The sequence below is a fragment of the Squalius cephalus genome (assembly GCF_949319135.1).
Source record: "Squalius cephalus genome assembly, chromosome: 1".
NCBI lineage: Eukaryota > Metazoa > Chordata > Actinopteri > Cypriniformes > Leuciscidae > Squalius > Squalius cephalus.
In genome coordinates this window covers 26,174,786-26,195,604 of record NC_137122.1, presented here as the reverse complement: position 1 = coordinate 26,195,604, position 20,819 = coordinate 26,174,786, and the positions used below count along the sequence as shown (strand labels likewise).

The window sequence follows — 20,819 nt, the reverse complement described above, 5'->3', positions numbered from 1 at the left end:
GGTGTTTGCTTTAGTTGGGCTCTTGACCATTATATGTTTACTTTAATATTTACTGTTGTTTGTCTGCTGTTATCGATTTATAACAGTTAAATGAACAAAGTAAAATGTTATCTTATAGTGTTAGTTATGTTTTAACATAATCATGCTGTGATCTGAAAACGGAAACTTATTGAGATAGTTTGGTTTAACTTAGCAGCAGTTTAGTGATTCTTCAGCCTATGATTATCAGTACTTTACTTATAATTCAAAATATTTAATAAACATTGTTCTGATCAAAAGACATTCAGATAAATTCATTTAAAACACAGACATCAATAATCAGCCTGTGAATCTCAACAATGGTGACAATAATAAAGCATGCAGTGGCTGCCACCAATCACAACTCATTAATGGCTCCCATCATGCATTGCGGTATGAATAAATTATGATCTGAATTGTCTGTGTAATTTACTTTTCCTAATTGAATATTCTGCTCCTCACCATTGTTGAGATGCATAGACTGAATCTTGACATCTGTGTGTGCCTAAAAGAACAATCTTTTTTTTTTTTTTTTTTTACTTTTAAGAAATCCTTTATATTATATCAAAACTTCTGGGCATTTACGCAGATTCACAGTTATGCTGTAACCAACAACATAAATCGAAGTCAGAAAGAAGGATATTAATGAGTTCAGTGATCAAGTTCAAATGATGATTGTCATAATATAACCAACACCATCAGATCACTATTTTTTTCTTTGTTCAACTGGCAGTTATAACTCAGATACCTCAGACAAACAAAATCTAAAGTTAATAATATATGGGTCAAGAGTCCAACTAAAGCAACCATTGATCGTCATAACGGTAACTTACAATTTGAGATTTTCTCCTTCAGTGATTCTGCTTGTTAACATCAGGTGTCTTCAATAATGTTCAATCATCACTAAATTAATCACTTAATTATCTCATTAACTTAAACACTCTTGAGTGTGGACTCATACACTCCCAGGAGTGTTAATTTAACACTGGAGTTTTTGCTGTGTACAAAGAGCCGTAGTTAACTGACAAGCTGAGCCATATCGCATTAATTATCGCTGGCGATACGTCCGCGATATTAATGCGATATGGCTCAGCTTGTCAGTTAACTACGGCTCTTTGTAGTAAATGCCGCTCCATCTGAAAGCAGGTGAAGGCGATTTACTACTAATCAAGGAACCGGCTTTACTGACGAGATGCGCATAACAATATCGCGATTTAAATCGCCCAGCCCTAGTTTCTAGTAATCCTGAAGACCTTGATTAGCTGGATCAGGTGTGTTTGATTAGGGTTGGAGCAAAACTGTGCAGAGCTGTGGCCCTCCAGGAATTGAGTTTGAGATCACTGGCCTAACTAGTACACTCTAAAAAGAGATGTGTTAAAAATGACACATGTTGTGTCAGTTTTAACACATGTAGTGAGTGTGCTCAGGGACAACACATGTTGTGTCAAATTTACACAATAAATGTGTAAGTCATTTTAACACACAAATTGTGTAATTTTAAAAAATAAAGCGAAAGGGCCAGATGCAAAAATATTAACCGTTTAATCAATAGTCGAGTACAGAATGCATGTGCACACAAAGTACAACACAATGTTTCAAGCTCAATGACTGGACAGACTCACTGTACTGGACATTATTCAGTTATCCACACTTCAACCCCTAATTGATAATGCTGCTTTTGACAAAAGTTCATGAAGAAATAAAGGGTAACCGAGTTTGCACTTTGAATTTTATTAAAATGAAGCAACTGACAAAATATTGTATATTAATAACTTGTATTTACTCTGGCCTGTTTGTCTGAGAACATAGCAAACACTGCATACCATTCACAGTGATGGTGAGTGTCGGCACTCAAAATGATGAGTTGAAAACAACACAACCTGTAGAAAGAGATGTTAAAAATGACACATGTTGTGTAGATTTTAACACATGTAGTGTGTGTGCTCAGGGACAACACATGTTGTGTAGATTTTAACACATGTTGTGTAGATTTTAACACATGTAGTGTGTGTGCTCAGGGACAACACATGTTGTGTAGATTTTAACACATGTTGTGTAGATTTTAACACATGTAGTGTGTGTGCTCAGGGACAACACATGTTGTGTCAAATTTAACACACAACCTGTGTCGATTCTTAACACATCTCTGTGTTTATAAGGACTACACATTTTGTGTTACCTTTAACACAACTAATGTGTTATTCCTCTTACACAGAAGTGTGTTGAAACCTTTTACACACTAATGTGTTATAGTTACACAACTTGTATCAGATATGTGTCACATGTGACTGTAGTCGGTGTGTATTTGCCAGAGTCACTTCCTGTGTTTTTACAACTGAGTGTTTGGACGAACACTGAAACGTATTGTTAACTTGTGTTTATGGAGTCCAGTGACGTTTAATAAAGAGTTTGTTTGAACATTTGGATGGTTTAGACATCATGAATCTACATAGACAAGCTCTTATTGAGAATTAACAGGTTTAGATGTTGATGTTTCACTGAATGTTTTATTTGAAGTCACCAGAATCGTGATTAATGGCTCCTTTATTTGAGCTCTTGACCCTTTACTCTTCTTTTAGTTTTTCTCTTGCTGTAACTGTATTTTAATAAAATACATTTGTTATGGCGAGTGAAAAGATGATCAGATGTTTCTTGATGATGTTATAATCAGCAAGTGCAGATCTGATCAGGTTTATGAGTAAATGGATGGTGCACATTTAATTTATTTATATGCTGTTAGTAATAATGATCTTGTGACACTACATCATGCTGTCCAGCACTGCAGAATAATAAAATTAATGTTTTCTGAAAATTTTAATCTGCAGCAGAAATTGGTCAAACACAGACCTCAAGAATCAGCGCATGAATCTCAACAATGGTGACAAACATAAAGCTTCATGCCACAATGCATGCTGGGAGTCATGGATGAGATTTGCACTATGGTGGCACCCAGCATGCATTGCGGCATGAAGCTTTTTGTTTGTCACCATTGTTGAGATTCATACACTGATTCTTGATGTCTGCTTGATACCTTAGACTGTAAGATTCTGTACGAACTGTGTATTTATTAATTAATTTTAAGCTAATTGCATTATGCTAATCTTTAATGTATTACACTCACCTTTCAAATATTAAACTCTATCTGAGCTCTTGCTGAACAATCTTACATGCTCATGATGATAATATTATCATCTGAGCATATTTTTCTCATGATTATTTCTGCTGTTTTAAATGTGCAAATTAAATACACATTTACAGCAATCAGAGAAAACTAATGTTAAAGAGTCAAGGGTCAAGAGCTCAGATAAAGCTGACACTAATCACGACTCTGGTGACTTTAAATGAAACATTCAATGAATCATCAACACCAAAACCTGTTAATTCTCAATAAGAGCTTCTGTAGAGTCTGACAGAAATAAAGTTAATCTGGTTATTAACAACAAGTGAAAGCAGCATTTGAAAAAGACATTGAAAAAGAGGCATGATGTGATTTGCTGCAAAAAAACACCCGTTAATCTTTAAGTTTTCATGAATTAAGATTTAATTTATTTATTTGAATGTATTGCTTTATTTATTTTAGAGCATTTTATGGGATGCCATATAAAATATACCTATAATTTTTTTCATAAACACAAACTCTCCTCCACCCAGTGCTATTCTGTTACAATTTAACACACATTGTGTGTTAAAAATCTACACAACATGTGTCAAAATACCATCAACACATCTTGTGTGTTGTTTTTTAACACATCTCTTTTTAGAGTGTACCCCAATCCGATCGCGACTCTCCCGGTGTTAGTTGTAGTAAAAGTAAAAGGTAGTTAGTAAAAGGAGGGAACATCAGGGGGCTTGCCGGAGATCTCCAAGGAAAAGGTTGGTATGCAAACTTAATCAGTTCATAACAATAATCACTTATGTGACCCACGACGTGTGAGCAGTAGCCTGGCGCGCTAAAAATATAAGTGGAAGAATGTTATCATTGCAAAGTGGCAGAGGTGGGAAATCCAGGGGCCAATGAGTAGAAGTCCTGCCATATGTTTATTCCACCCATAAACTCAGTCAGCTGATTTCACTAATTAGTTCTGTCTCCTGTCTGAATTAGCAAATCCAGGTGATTGGAACAAAATACTGAGGAGGACTTTTACTTTCTGAACCTGGACTTTACACCTCTGCATAGTAATGCCACATGTCAGCCAAGAGCAAAGAAATAAACCAGAACTGGACGTTATCGTAGCTAAAATGTTTTAATTTCAGCCACAGCCTCAGATGAAATCAACTGAAGAGAAAAGTAGACATTAAATCTGTGAAGATCTCAGCAGAGGAGGATTAAACAACTCCACAAACAGCATTACCAGCTTCACTTATTACTAACCAGACTGACTTTTATTTCTGTCAGACGTCTACAGAAGTTTTATTGAGAACTAACAGGGATTTAACTCTAATGTGTTTCATTTTAAGTCACCATAACAGTGATTAGTGTTTCCATTAGTTGGGCTCTTAAAGGAGAACTTGGTAACTTTTTAACTTAATAAAACTGTCTAGAAATCATTTGGATGGTTAAACAACCTATTTTGGTGATATTGATGACTTTCCCTGCTCCCCCCAGCGTTCCCAGGTGGAAAACCAACCTTGCAACTTGGGGACTGCCGTCCCGGTAAGACAGAAATTGGAAGTCTTGTGAGAAGCGAGAACGAGAACGAGCGCGAGCGCGAAACACGAATTGCTTAACGGCAATTCGACATAAACACACACGCATGTATGATGTATTACCAGATTACCCACCTCGGTAGACATAGCTCCACACGATACACTTGGCTTGCTCCGATCATGGCTCCGATCATAACAAACGCACATGAGCAGCGGTAGAGAGGGGGAGGAGGCTGCCGCAAGTGAGTTTTTTACGTCCGTGTTGTGAAATATACGCCCCCCCCACAGCTGTAGGGGGAGCTCGTGGGGAAAACATGCGACAACAAAAGGGAAAATCAGCGAAGAAGTGACTAGAGTTCGCTAGAGTTGCCGAGTTCTCCTTTAACTCTTATTATATCTATTGTATTTTTTGGCTGCTGTGACAGTGTGTTTGTCAAATACATTTGCAGCAACAAAAAAAGCTAAAGTGAAATGAGATCAGGTGATGATGGTTTCCTGTTGATGGTTTTATAATCATCATGAAACAGACTGATTCACTGAGGTTTTTATATAATCTAACAAGTATGTTGTTTCACTACCCTGTGTTACTGCAGCATGAGATCCAGCAATATAAAAATTGGTTTACATCTTTAACCCTTTCATGCATGAATTATGATAACCTCAGTCAGGATTTTTGTCCTATGTGTTTTTATTGCTCTTAGGACATGAAAAACCAGAATTTTTCAAAGAGATCTTCAGATGTCCACTTGAGTGGACAGCATGCGGTTATGGTTTAAACTGAAGATATACTGTATTAAATATAAGACAATAATCAAACAGATAAATAATGTGAATTTAACAAACTAATCAGTACAATTATATCAAATCATGTGAAAACTATAAAATATATACAAAACATATAAATGCGAAATATTGCAAAGGCTTCATACAACTTCATACAAGTTGCACTTCGCGTATCTTTGATATCAGATATCAGAATATCGCGTATCTTTGATATATGTCAAGGTACAACTGTGGAAACCACTCAGATGCTCCTTCCAGTGCACCAGAGTATGGAGATTTACCCTTATTAGCTGATAATTCTGATTATGTTCAAGATGGACATGCACATTTCTATCATAGCCCTCCTCTGAGAAAACCTTATAGTTAAATAACAAGAGTTCATGGACATGAGTGAGTCTCAAACACCATTGTTTTCTCCTTCTTATTTAAATCTCGTTTTTGAAAACCCCCCCTGAAAAATAGGCGAATCTCCACATAACACCGACTGTGATGCAACAGTCGGGATCATTAATATGTATGCCTCCAGAAATTTGCATATGCCAGCCCATGTTCAAGGCCAGGCGGAACTGCACAGCCGAATCATCGTCCGAATAATTTTTCTTCGAGAGACATCATGGCTTGCAAACGAGCGAAGCATGGCAGTTGCTCAGTGTTTGGATGTAGAAATGAACACAAAGGTATTTTTTTAGTTCCTTCATCCGAGCCTCTGAACAACCAGTGGGTTATATGAATGTCTGATGTGTAATTGTTCAGACAGATAATCTTTCTCTCAAAGTCGTTCAATACTGTTTATGCATCAGTAAATCAAGCCAGTGACTAAACGATCAACTTCACGTCATTTCTCTTAGTAGGATGAAAATAATCTTACTTAAACTGTGATTAATATACAGATAGCGATCAAAGAACAATCCCTTTCCAGTCGCCCAAGCTGTCAATACCACAGCGCAAGTTTATCTGGACACTTGCCAAAACCCATTATGAAATCAATGACGCTGTTACGCTGCACAACGAAGCTCTTACTGTACGTAGATCATGTTTGCATTGGTGAAATCATTAGTGAGAGTGCAGAAACTGCGTTGCAATGATAAGATCTTTATTCACGCCATCAACAAGCTTACACTGAAGTCTCACAGCAGCCAATCACAGCAGTGGGCGTTTACACTGAAGTCTCACAGCAGACACGCCCCTTCAAACAGAGCGTTCAAATCAGAGGCTAAAATCAGGCTAGGAAAAATGCCTTTTATTTCTAAATTATAAAAAAAAATTATCTAAAAAACATACTAACATTATAAGGGCACCCCAGGAAACATTCTAAAATAATAAAATAATCCATGCAATGGCACCTTTAAACAAGAATGAAAAAAAAAGAAAAAAAAAAAAAGACATGTGGCATTGCTATGCAGAGGTGTAAAGTCCAGGTTCAGAAAGTAAAAATCCTCCTCAGTATTTTGTTCCAATAACCTGGATTTACTAATTCAGACAGGAGAGAGAACTATAGTGAAATCAGCTGACTGAGTTCATGGGTGGAATAAACATATGGCAGGACTTCTACTCTTTGGCCCCTGGATTTCCCACCTCTGCAAAGTGGTCAGGCTAATGTCTTGTGTTTATTCCACAAAACTTATGGATAAGCTGTTTGATTTATAAATATTAGAATATTTTCAAATTTCACTTACCCTGCTGTGCATGCACATAGATGTTCCTCAATTTGTGTGTTTCCTATTTGAATGGTCAGCGTATTAGGAGTCGGCTGCTTAAGCTGGGACAGTATAGGCTTTAGCTTCAATTTTGATTAAATTATTCTCTAATCAGTTGCATATTATGTAGTGGATATATCCCTCGAATGCATTCTGCAGTCCCTTTTGTCTTGCTCTCTCAGATTTTCACCTGTTCGCCAAAAATGACTTATAATCTCCTTGGGAATGTCTGAAACCGGTGCATACATACTGTAATAGACGTGCCAGGCGCAAAAGCTTGACAGGCGTAGCAACAGTAACTAAGGAGGGCGGGGCTTAGCGAAGGGTCAATTAAAGACCTATTAAGACCATTTTAGGCAAAATGGCTGAAAAATCACATGTACAATCATTTGATTTAATGGTTCATCACTTTTGACCAATAGGTGGCGCTGTGACTAAATTATTGTGGTGTGGTCAGTACACAGCAAAAAGTCCAGTGTTAAATTAACTCTCCTGGGAGTTTATATGGCTCCAGAGTCAGTGTTAAAATATGAGTGTTAAATTAACACTCAAGAGTGTTAAAGTTAATGAGCTCATTAAGTGATTAATTGACTGATGATTGAGCATTATTGAAGACACCTGATGTTAGCAAGCAGAATCACCAAAGGAGAAAATCTCATTTTTTAAGACACCGTTATGGAGATCAGTGTTTGCTTTAGTTGGGCTCTTGACCCTTAAACTGTAAACATTAGATTATCTTTGGCTGTTGTATCTGAGTTATAACTGCCAGATGAACAAAGAGAAAGTTGATCAGGTTTTGTTGGTTATGTTTTGACATAATCATAATTTCACCTGAATCACTGAACTCATTTAGAGTCTAATCTCTGACTTAAATGTATATTGTTGATTACAGCATCACTGTGATTCTACAGCATAAGAACTTTTTTCTAACTAGTCTAAAGGATTTCTTAAAAGTTGTTCTGATAAAACAAAACCTTTCTTTTAGGCACATACAGACATCAAGAATCAGTGTATGAATCTCAACTATGGTGACAAACAGAATATTCAATTAGGAAAAGGAAATTAGTAAGACAATTCAGATCATAATTTATTCATACCGCAATGCATGATGGGAGCCATGAATGAGTTTTGATTGGTGGCACCCAGAATGCACTGCAACATGCTTTATTATTGTCACCATTGTTGAGATTCACAGGCTGATTATTGATGTCAGTGTGTCTAAATAAAGTAAGTTTCTAAGTCTTTTTATCAAAACAATTTTTAATAAATATTTTGGATTATATTGATAATGATAAAAATCATTTGCTGTAGAATCACAGGCTGCTGTAATCAACAAGGTAAACCTGACTCTCTAAATGAGAGTTGATATACAGGTCGAATTATGATTATCAAATCATAACCAACACCACCTGATCACCTTTTCTCTTTGTTCATCTGGCAGTTATAACTCAGATACAACAGCCAAACAAAATCTAAAGTTAATGCTTTATGGGTCAAGAGCCCAACTAAAGCAAACACTGATCTCCATAACGGTATCTTAAAAAATTAGATTTTCTCCTTTGGTGATTCTGCTTGTTAACATCAGGTGTCTTCAATATTGGTCAATTATCACTCAATGAATCACTTAATGAGCTCATTAACTTTAACACTCTTGAGTGTTAATTTAACACTCATATTTTAACACTGACTCTGGAGCCATATAAACTCCCAGGAGAGTTTTTGCTGTGTATAAGCTGGCAATTACACATGCAAAGTTTTGGTGTTTGGTGTTGATGCATTATACGAAAACGGTTTTGTCTATCGACACGAAATCCATAGCTTTTTGTTAGCACAATCTGAAGATGATCTGACTAGAATGTGGAGGAAATCAGACAAACGGTCTAAGAAGAGTTTGAATAAGTAGGTTTTGAAAAAAAAAATCTAAATGGCAGACAGGAAGTTTGGCCAAATATGGCCAAATCTATGTTCTCAGCATGACACAGGTCTGAATTCATTACAATAGGCTAATGCAATCAAAAGTTATTAGCATTTTTTGGAATATGCAGGGAAAATTGGGATTAATGCTGCACCTAACCTAAAGAGATTTTTGGCCAAAGAGTTCAGAAGTTATACGCAAAAATAGCCATTTTTCATATCTACACTGTAAAATATGTTCGTAATTTTAACAGTAAAAAACTGTAAAAAAGCAACGGAAAAGAAATGTTAATTCCTTAACAGTATGTACCCTTACTATATACAGTGAAAAACTGTAATAGCTCTCACGGGACATTTCATGTAATTTTACATTAACATACTGTTAAATGTACAGATTTTGGAAGTACACTGTAAAAAAAAACTTTCCGTTGCATTTACCGTACCTTACCGTAAAAAATAGGGCTGGGCGATATATATCGTGAGATTGTTATGCGCATCTCGTCAGTAAAGCTGGTTCCTTGATTAGTAGTAAATCGCCTTCACCTGCTTTCAGATGGAGCGGCATTTACTACACAGCAAAAACTCCAGTGTTAAATTAACACTCAAGAGTGTTAAAGTTAATGAGATAATTAAGTGATTAATTTAGTGATGATTGAGCATTATTGAAGACACCTGATGTTAACAAGCAGAATCACTGAGGGAGAAAAGCTCAAATTGTAAGCCAACGTTATGGCGATCAATGTTTGCTTTAGTTGGACTCTTGACCCTTATACATTCACTTTAAATTTTGTTTGTCTGCTGTTATTGATTTATAACAGTCAAATGAACAAAGAAAAGTGTGATCTGATAGTGTTGGTTATGTTTTGACATAATCATGCTGTGATCTGAAAAATGAAGCTTATTGAGATAGTTTGGTTTAACTTGTTAGCAGCAGCTTTGTGAATTCACAGCATGTGATTATCAGTATTTTTCTTATAATCCAAAATATTTTATAAACATTGTTCTGATCAATACACTTTCAATTGAATTTATTTAGAAACACAGACATCAGTAATCAGCCTGTGAATCTCAACAATGGTGACAATAATAAAGCATGTTGCAGTGGCTGCCACCAATCACAACTCATTAATGGCTCCCATCATGCATTGCGGTAGGAATAAATTATGATCTGAATTGTCTATGTAATTTACTTTTCCTAATTGAATATTCTGCACATCACCATTGTTGAGATACATTGACTGAATCTTGACATCTGTGTGTGCCTAAAAGAAAGATTTTTTTTTTAAAACAACTTTTAAGAAATCCTTTATATTATATCTAAAATTATGGATATTTATTCAGAATCACAGTTATGCTGTAATCAACAATATAAATCAAAAACAAAGTTCAAATGATGATTGTCATAATATAACCAACACCATCAGATCACTTTTTTTCTTTGTTCATCTGGCAGTTATAACTCAGATACAACAGCCAGACAAAATCTGAAGTTAATAATATAAGGATCAAGAGCCCAACTAATGCAAACACCCATCACCATATCGATGGCTTACAATTTGAGATTTTCTCCTTCAGTGATTCTGCTTGTTAACATCATGTGTCTTCAATAATGATCAATCATCACTAAATTAATCACTTAATTATCTCATTAACTTCAACACTCTTGAGTGTGGACTCATATACACTCCCAGGAGTGTTAATTTAACACTGGAGTTTTTGCTGTGTACAAAGAGCCGTAGTTAACTGACAAGCTGAGCCATATCGCATTAATTATCGCTGGCGATACGTCCGCGATATTAATGCGATATTGCTCAGCTTGTCAGTTAACTACGGCTCTTTGTAGTAAATGCCGCTCCATCTGAAAGCAGGTGATGGCGATTTACTACTGATCAAGGAACCGGCTTTACTGACGAGATGCGCATAACAATCTCACAATATATATCGCCCAGCCCTAGTAAAAAATATGGTAGCAATTGTTTACTAATTTTACAAAGTTTTATATCATCAAACTAAAAATTACGGTAAAAAACTGGCAGCTGGTTGCCAGTACTTTACCGTAAAAAAATACGGTAAAATATTTATGTTTTACGGCATTGAACTAAAGTTTACGGTAAAAGACTGGCAGCTGGTTGCAAGTGATTTACCGTAAAAAATATGGTAGTAATATTTTTGTTTTTACGGCAGTGATCTAAATATTACGGGAAAAAACTGCCAGCTGTGGTTGCCAGTACTTTACCCTAAAAAATACGGTAGAAATTGTTTTGTTTTTACGGCACTGAATTAAAGTTTACGGTAAAAAACGAGCAGCTTGCAAGTGCTTTACCGTAAAAAATACGGTAGTAATATTTTAGGTTTTATGGCATTGAACTTCAGTTTATGTTAAAAAAAAAAAAAAAAAACCTGCCAGCTGTGGTTTCCTGTAATCTAAAAAAAATTGTATTACAAACCAATTTGTCATAGTAAAATTTATTATTGAGAATTACCAGAGGTTCAGACGTTGATGTTTTATTGAAAATAATAAAGTTTGGAGTTACCATTATGGAGATGAGTGTTTGCTGTAGTTGGGCTCTTGACCCTTGACTTTCTAACTTTAGATGTACTCTGACTGCTTTAACTGTGTGTTTATATAACACAAATGTTATGGCATGAAAATCGGAGAGAAAATGTGACCAGGTGATGTTGGCAGGTTAATGATGACATAATCGTCATGTAGTGGCCTGAATCACTGATCTCATAAAGAGTCTTATCTCTAACTTTATGAGCAAAGTTATGATATTAACATATTTCATATTTTTGAGTATAATATCTCTGTGACCACACATGTGAGCTAGCAGTGAGCAACAGACAATCTGAAATACTTAAAAAAATACATGGTGTAGAAAAAGGTTTTGAACTACTGAATGATTTAGACCAACACAGACATCAAGAATCAGCGTATGAATCTCAACAACGGTGACAATCAACAAAATAATCAGATAAAACTCTGAACATCACAAAACAAGCTACTAAAAAGCTGCAACAAAAACAACATCAAAAATAAAAGCAGATATAATAATAAAAGAAAATACCAAGGCAATTCAGCATAATGTATTCCTGCTGCAATGCATGCTGGGAGATACTGATGAGTTTTGATTGGAGGCTGCATCAAGCGCACTGCACTTTTATCATCACCATTGTTGAGATTCATACGCTGATTCCTGATGTCTGTGTGTGTCTAGAATACACAGTGGTTCAAACCTTTGTTGTGCACAATGTTTTAAAAATTCTTCAGATTATCATAACACTGATGGATCACATGTAGAATCATAGAGCTACTACAATCAATTATATAAAATTAATGATACATATAAATCAAAGATAAGACTCTATAAGAGCTCAGTGAATCAAACATGGTGATTGTCATCATTAATACACAACCAACATCACATGATTCATTTTCTCTCTGATTTCTAGCCATATTTAACATGTCTTATAAACACATAGTTATAGCAGGCAGAGAAAAATTAATGTTAGAAAGTCAAGGGTCAAGAGCCCAACTAAAGCAGTCACTGATCTCCATCATGGTGACTTCAAATGAAACAATAAATCATCAACATCTAAACCTCTGTTAATTCTCAAACAGAACTATAGATGTATGACAGAAATAAAGTCAGTCTGGTTAGTAATAAGTGAAGCTGTTAATGCTGTTTGTGGAGTTGTTTAATCCTCCTCTGCTGAGATCTTCACAGATTTAATGTCTTCTTTACTCTTCAGTTGGTTTCATCTGAGGCTGTGGCTGAAGTCAGTTGTAGTTCTTGTGTTTCTGCTCGTCTCTTTTTTCTGGTCTTGTTGTTTCTCTAAATTGACATTCCCAGAATTCCCTGTGTGACACTTCACATTTGATGCTATTTCATTTAAATAATTATGTTTCTTCTTGGTTTTTGTTATCAGTTTTATACATTTGGTTTTTTTATTACATCATATATTGTTTAATGAATGTTTATGGCATTATTTGGAGTCATGTGTGTGTGTCACCATGATGGTGTTTTGTGTTTGTGTGTATGCCACTGTGCACCTTCTTAATATTAACATGTACCTTAGTTTGTGGAAAATTAGTTAAATCACCATGTGCTTTTCTTTTTTGCCACCTGTATTATTATGATGGTTATCAGTATATTACAAAGATATAAAGCAAACTTTAGTTCTTTAGTGAAATTTAATGATAACATTTATCGGTTTATGTAATAACGGTTGCCCTGTGAAAACTAAAAGGTTCCTGCTGTATTTTTTATGGTAAAGTACTGGGAACCACAGCTGATGATTTTTTTACCACACATTTAAATCCTGCTGATTTTTTTTTTTTTTTTTTTCAAAGGTTGCTACCATATTTTTTACGGTAAAATACTGGCAACCAAGTTGACGTTTTTTACCGTAAATTTCACAGGTTTTTTTTACATTGTGTTTTTTTTGCCCGTAAATTTAAATCCCGTAAAACATAAAAGGTTGCCACCATATTTTTTACGGTAAAATACTGGCAACCACAGCTGCCGGTTTTTTACCGTAAATTTCACAGTTTTTAGTTCATATCTACATACTTTCATACCACTAGGAGGCACTGCGCCAAAATTGTGCCAAAATATTTCGGAAAATTTTAAATTGCAGAAATATTTTAATGACGTCATAGGGATCAAATCGTCTTGAGCCAATGAATCAAAATAAAATATATATTTTGTTTCTAGCCCTTACATTTCAAATGTTATTAACATAAACATAAGTGCAAATTTGGACAATTGGTGGCGCTAGAGGGATTGAGTTTGAGACACCAAACTTGCTATGGTGACAGTTCAGACTGTTCTCTATTTGTGTGCTAAATTTCATAACTTTCCCACAAGCAGTTCTATGTAGTGCCATAGACTTACGAGTGGAAGAATAATAATAAGAGCGACAACGATCACCTTTGGTGCTTGGCCTCTAAAAACTAACCAACACAATGAGATGCCAGCACATGATCACAGCTTTCATTTATGCTACATAACAAACAGCATAGCACTCAACACACCTGGGGCCAGATTTACTAAACAGGGCAAATTAGCATGAGAGTTCTACATGTGATCTACTGATGACGCACACATTGAAAAATACAGACACAGCCGGATCATTTCCATAATGACCAACACAATCTACCAAGAACAGCACAAATGGTTTAAGACATGCTTTTTTTGGGTGGTAAATAATGGAGTATATACAAGTAAATTGACTAGTTCAAACCTTAGTAAATCATCTTGCATGATTAATTTAAATACTCTCCTCCCATAAATTTTGCATCTGAAAGAGATTCTCCAACAAATGGATATGCAATAAGCTGCAAAATTAACTGTGCTCAGTGCTAATTTTTCACTGTGTGTCTTTAGTTAATCCTGAGAGTAGTTTTTTAATGCCAAAAAAGGGTTTGCGCTGCCGCAGGCTCTAAGTAAATCTGGCCCTTGGATGGTAAATTAAGAACTGATTTAAATGCAAACACAGCATTCAGTTATTCTTACCATGATCATTGTTAACTATCCTGAAAGATGGTGAAACATCTCGCTCCCCAAACTCTTCTGCGTAGCTCACAAGAGCTTCTTTAATGATTTTGTGTCCAGCTAGCACCACAACTTTTTTAGGACCCAAAAACACTTGGAAAACATCCCCGTAGGTTCTGGACAGCTGGAGGACACAAAGGAAGACATATATTAAATGTTACTATTGTTGAAATGTGTCTATGTCAAGTTCTCACCTCACAAAGGGTGTCAAAGGGTCTCTTGAGGTCAAGGGTCAGCAGGTTCCCCAGCAGCGGCAGAGGTTTGGGTCCCGGTGGCTCTTTCCCCTCTTTCTGAGATCTGGATCCAGAGGAAAGCAAATGCAAAAACAGAAGCAACAGCAAAGCACCCAGTAATGTACCTGTGCTGAGAAACTGCAGAAGTGACTCGATTACAGCCATTTTCTCTCTCAGCTTCTGAGCTGATGCACTTGCAGATTTATAGCCGATATGTAAGGGAGGGACCTTGTGTGATCCAAAACAAACTGTAAAAATCCATGAGAATAGAGGGTTGGAGTTCTTACATCAGCATGTATGTGACACCCTGTGGTGAATCATTAATCTTCATTAGCTTGTTAAAACAACACAGGAACATTATTCAAGCTTAAAAACAAAATATTTGGTTTAACACAATCTTTGCTCCAATATTATTTAATTTACATCCTTAAAGCATCCCTTTTGGTTTATATATTGCACTTTCCCAACAATGCACAGCAAAGCAGGTCTGAACTGTGACACACAGAGATACTGCAAAACTCATTAATGGTTCCCATCATGCATTGCGGTATGAATAAATTATGATCTGAATTGTCGTAGTAATTTATTTTTCCTAATAGAATATCCTGTTTGTCACCATTGTTGAGATTCATACACTGATTCTTGTGTGTGCCTAAAATAAAGTTTTCTTTTTCTTCTTCTTCTTTTATTAGAACAACTTTTTTAAATCCTTTGGAATATATTGAAAATTCTGGTTCTTATGCTGTTGAATCACAGTGTTAAATGCTGTAATCAACGATATCAATTTAAGCCAGAAATAAGGCTCTGAATGAGTTCAGTGATTGAGATCAAAACATAACACCAACTGAAATCTAATGTTAATAGTTTAAGGGTCAAGAGCCCAACTAAAGCAAATACTGACCACCATAATGGTGACTTAAAAATGTAGATTTTCTACCTCAGTGATTCTACTTGTTGACATCAGGTGTCTTCAATAATGGTCAATCATCAATCAATTAAGCTCTTAATTAGCTCATTAACTTTAAAGGGGTGGTTCAGGATTTTGGACATCGGACCTCATTTCCAAGTTAGCCTGGGTGTTATTTATCAGTGGAGACAGTTTTCAACATTTTTCTTCCAGTCCTTCCAGTTGCATAGTTCGCCGGTGCTAGGCTAGCGTGAGTCAATGGTATCTGCTAGCCTGCCATTAAAAACAGTTTTACCCACTCCCAGTGGTTAAATTGGCTTTTGTAGGGAGGGGGAGCCCTTATTTACGGTGGTCATCATTAAAAATCGCGCCATAAAATGACTTAATGTGTTTTACACCAAAGGGGCTATTTTTCCAGTATTAATGTGTAAGGTTGAGTAGTTATTCAAACAAAGATACTTTAAAATACTTTACAATTTTTTATTATTTTTTACCTTTAATGTTAACAAGCAGGCAATGGATTTCACCCTCGGAAAACGTATGAAATTGAACATGTTTGAAAATATTGGTTGGCAAATACACTGTTAACCCTTGCTGTAAAATAAGGCCAAATTCTGACAATATCATACCATTTTCTATTAAAACAGTAATATACCATAGAAAACAAAAATAGCCTACAGGAATATACTGTGAATTAACAGTGCTCAAAGTCGACACTCAGAGGCTGTTTTCACAATCACACTCTATACCCTCATTCAATATTCCCTACATTAGTTCACTAATATAGTCCACTTGACAGGGTGAATGAAAAGAAGTGAGTGAATTGAGACACTGATGAACACCTGATAAGCAGAATCACTGAAGGACAGAGAAACAAGAACAGAAAAAAGAGAAACACAAGAACTACAACTGACTTCAAGCCACACTGAGTGTGAAACCAGATTACAAACCAGTTTAACATGATTTCTTTCGAACAAAAGTTATTGTTGAGAATTAACAGATATTTAGTTGTTGATGTTTTATTGAAAATAATAAATTTATTATCACCATGATGGAGATCAGTATTTGTTGGGCTCTTGAACCATTGACTTTATTATATCAGTTTGTCTCTGACTGCTTTAACTATGAGTTTATAAAACACTTTTGTTATGCCAAGAAATAATCAAGAGAAAGATGATCAGGTGTTTATGACTGTTGTGTTGATTACATAATCATCCTGGACATGTCTGATTCACTGATCTTAACCAGTGTTAAAGCTTTGGATTTATTTGTATTTCATATTAATCATATCTGTTAATCTATAACGTGAAATACAATGTTTCTGTAATTAGTTATTCTGAAGTATATTGAAATAATATTTTAATAGTGCTTTAAAACATTTTGATCTCCTGCTTGTCTTAGACACACACAGACATCCACAATCAGCACATGAATCTCAACAATGGTGACAATAAAAACTTTCATGTCGTAGGCTAATGCATGCTGGGTTCCAGGATAGTATAAAACTCCAAGCATGCACTCCTGCATGAATGAATAAATAAAAATAAATTATTGCCACCATTGATGAGAGACATATGCAGATTTTTGATATCTCTGTGTTTCTACAAGACATTGCGTTTCTTTTTTAGGCTGTGCATTATATGTGTTCAAAAATCATCATCGTAACTTCTTACTGTAGTTTCACAGTGGTGGTAATATAAGATAGAGGATTAAAAACTGAGACATTTAGTGAATGAACAGGCTATATGATGATTTTTTTTTTCATCATAATCAATATAACCGCAATCAATCACAAATCGTGTGTGTGCACGAAAAACTCAGTCAGCCAGTGAAAAACAAATGTTATAAAGTCAAGGGTCAGCATCCCAACTAAAGCAAACACTGATCTCCATCATGGTATAACTACAAACCAAACATTTTCAATTAAACATATCAATAACAATTTCTGTAGATGTATGACAGAAATAAAAGTCATGCTGTTAATAATAAGTGTAATAATGTGTAATGGCTGGAAGTCAGTTGTAGTTATTCTGTTTCTCTATTTTCTGTTTGTGTGATCCTCTTTCCTTCAGTGAATCTGCTTGTTAACAGCAGATGTTCATCACTAATGCTCAACAATCACTTATTTCACTTATTCACTTATTATTCAACATATTCACTTAATTATCTCACTGCAACACTTCGTCAATGTTACTTTTTACTCTTTGTAGTGTGGATTTTCCTGTGGGGTTGAAAGGGTTAACAGTGTAAGATAAAAAGACACACCCACAAAATGTATTTTAACAGTAATAAACTGTAAGTTATAAAACAGGTTTATACTGGCAACACTGTTGCCAGTAGTTTACTGTAAAATTTTGTTTTTTTAGGTCACCGTTGTGCAGAAGAGTGGAGCCTGTGCTTCAGTCCAGGAGAAGATCTACAAACATTGATGATTTGCTACGTGTTGCTTTATTTAACAGGCGGTGACTGTAGTTGCTGGTCCAGTGGAAATCTTTTTATGTTCTTTATATAGTTTTTTAGTGGTTTCAAATGAAAGAAGATCACAGTAATACTTTGCTCACATTATTTATGCATTATAAATTTTAGTTAATACATTTAAATGACAGTTGGTCAATTTAAGGCAGTCATTTTCTGCAAGTGAAATTAGTTAACTTGAGTTTTAATTTAGTGGATTTTTACAGTAACATACTGTAGATTATTACAGTAAAGAACTGTACAATTAACAGTGTTGCCAGTATTTTACTGTAAAAAAACCCTGGTAAAGTCTAACAGTGTATGTAAACATCTTTTTAAACAAGAAAATGATGTTGATTTAAGAGAACCAGGGCCAATTTCTTTGGCAGTTTATGTTATATTAGTCAGATGTTAGATAATTATATACTTTTTAAATATTTTATTTTTAAATATCAAATTGGTGTAAAAAAAAAAAATCTGAACATTTTAGTAACTAAGCAGAATTGTATTAGGTTTAGTAACAACAATTTATATTGTTTACATGGTACAATTTCTGATAAGCTACTTTTTTTATTGCTTGACACAAATTTTATGATTTCAATTCAGTTCAGTGCTTGTGATTTGATTCAATATTGACTCATTTGGATAAATATTAGACAGACAACACAAGATAGATAGGCATTCATTTTTCTCAAGACAAAAAAAAAACAAAAACCTCACCTAATCAGCCCAGACATATAATGCGTTTTTTTTATTATAACAACAACTGTATTTAACATTGTTCATTAGCTAGAGATCATCCGTTCACGTGACGCTAACAGTTATAGGGATCTGTCACGTCACGTTTACAAGCGCCAAAACGGTATTTATTGCTTGAATTTCAAAATAAAATTGACAGAATCTGAGAGATGAGATTATTTTTTATAACATAAGTAACCTGCTCTGTCTTGTCTGTCGGTCTCCGTGTCCTCTTTGCTTTGCGATGTTACTGTGCGTGAGAAAATTGATGTGTGGCGTCACGTGAGAGCGTGAAAGTTGGCAGCTATGGGCCTTAGCAGACAAATCAAATGATAAACAGTGCGAGCGAGGCTACATTAGTCACATAAAATGAAGTTGTAGGTTGTGTTTGAATAATTACGTATCTTATTTATCTGAGGTAAATTAAACCAAATACTCACGTATGCTCGATAAAGAATTAGACCGCACAATGAGCCCATCGGGCGGTTGAATTTAAAAGACTGATTTTGCTAGCCGTTCGCGGGTTTCCATGGTAACGTCGCTGGTGGGCGGGGTGCTGAACCAGAGAACGCGCATTATGACGTCTGATAATTCCATGTAGCCTGGGTGTCTCTGTGTAGTCTTGCTAATTATTCAGTCTCATATGCCATGTATTACCAGGAGATGAAAAATAATTCAGGTGTAATAACAATATTTGGTGCTGAAGGAGACGGAGCTGAGCTCCGGCATGGTGTGTTGTGGACCCGAGGAGGCGGAGCTGCGCTCCGGTGCGCTCCGGCCCAATTTAACCTATGCCCACTCCACAGTACACCAAAAGCAAATAAATTATAACACCAGACTATCGATGTAAATGTCTGTTGAGAGAATAATGTTAGAAATCAAACTACCCTTTCATCGCATTGCAATTGTTCCCTGTATTTATTAGCACAGTCTACAGCAGCGGCGGAGTGATATTAAGTTACCTAGGCAACCGAGAGAGCAAAATTCACATGACAATCACACAAGTGTATTTACCTGCCGCTGGCACTCATCACTACAGAAGCAGAGTATATTTCACCAAGAAATCAACAAGACATAGGACTATGGCCACATTTGAAAGCCATGCCAATGTTTCGGACTTTGGAGACGATGAAGACGAGGAATGTGTGTTATTCAACGAACCGTACATGTATGAGCCGGAATACACAGACAAAGAACTAATCGAGATGGATGCTAAAAGGGCAGAGAGAGAAAGAATGTCTGTAGAGACAACAGCAGCTGGAGATGCCGTAGAGAACCGGGATAGAACCGATTGGTGGCTTACCGAATTGTTCTCTTACTACTAGCTAGCTAGACGTCTGTGTTTACTTTTCGGCGAAGTACTAATAACCGGAGCAAAGTAAAATTCTGTCGCTGCTGAGAAACTAGTTCCTGTAATGTGATCATTTAGCTGCAAGAGTAGTTTGATTTCTAACATTATTCTCTCAACAGACATTTACATCGATAGTCTGGCGTTATAATTTATTTGCTTTTGGTGTTCTGTGGAGTGGGTAAAACTGTTTTTAATGGCAGGCTAGCAGATACCGTTGACTCGCGCTAGCCTAGCACTGGCGAGCTATGCAACTGGAAGGACTGGATGAAAAATGTTGAAAACTGTCTCCACTGATAAATAACACCCAGGCTAACTTGGAAATGAGGTCCGATGTCCAAAATCCTGAACCACCCCTTTAACACTGCTTCAGTGTTAATTTTAGGGCTGGGCGATTTAAATCGCGATATTGTTATGCGCATCTCGTCAGTAAAGCCGGTTCCTTGATTAGTAGTAAATCACCATCACCTGCTTTCAGATGAAGCGGCATTTAGGGCTGAGGAGATAATTAAGTGATTAATT

At 35.8% G+C, this 20,819-nt stretch overlaps 1 protein-coding gene across 1 annotated transcript in view; it reads right to left on the bottom strand.

Moving 5' to 3' along the window:
* The window catches only part of LOC307157556 (cytochrome P450 2K1-like), an 84,538-nt gene extending 69,434 nt beyond the window's left edge, over positions 1–15,104 (bottom strand). Inside the window, exons 1-2 of the mRNA XM_079869494.1 lie at positions 14,812–15,104; positions 14,579–14,741 (exon numbers count right to left, since the gene is read on the bottom strand). Coding sequence (XP_079725620.1) covers positions 14,579–14,741; positions 14,812–15,015 — 367 coding nt within the window. The 5' untranslated portion in view covers positions 15,016–15,104. The remainder of the gene's footprint in view (positions 1–14,578; positions 14,742–14,811) is intronic.
* Positions 15,105–20,819: the final 5,715 nt, after the last annotated feature.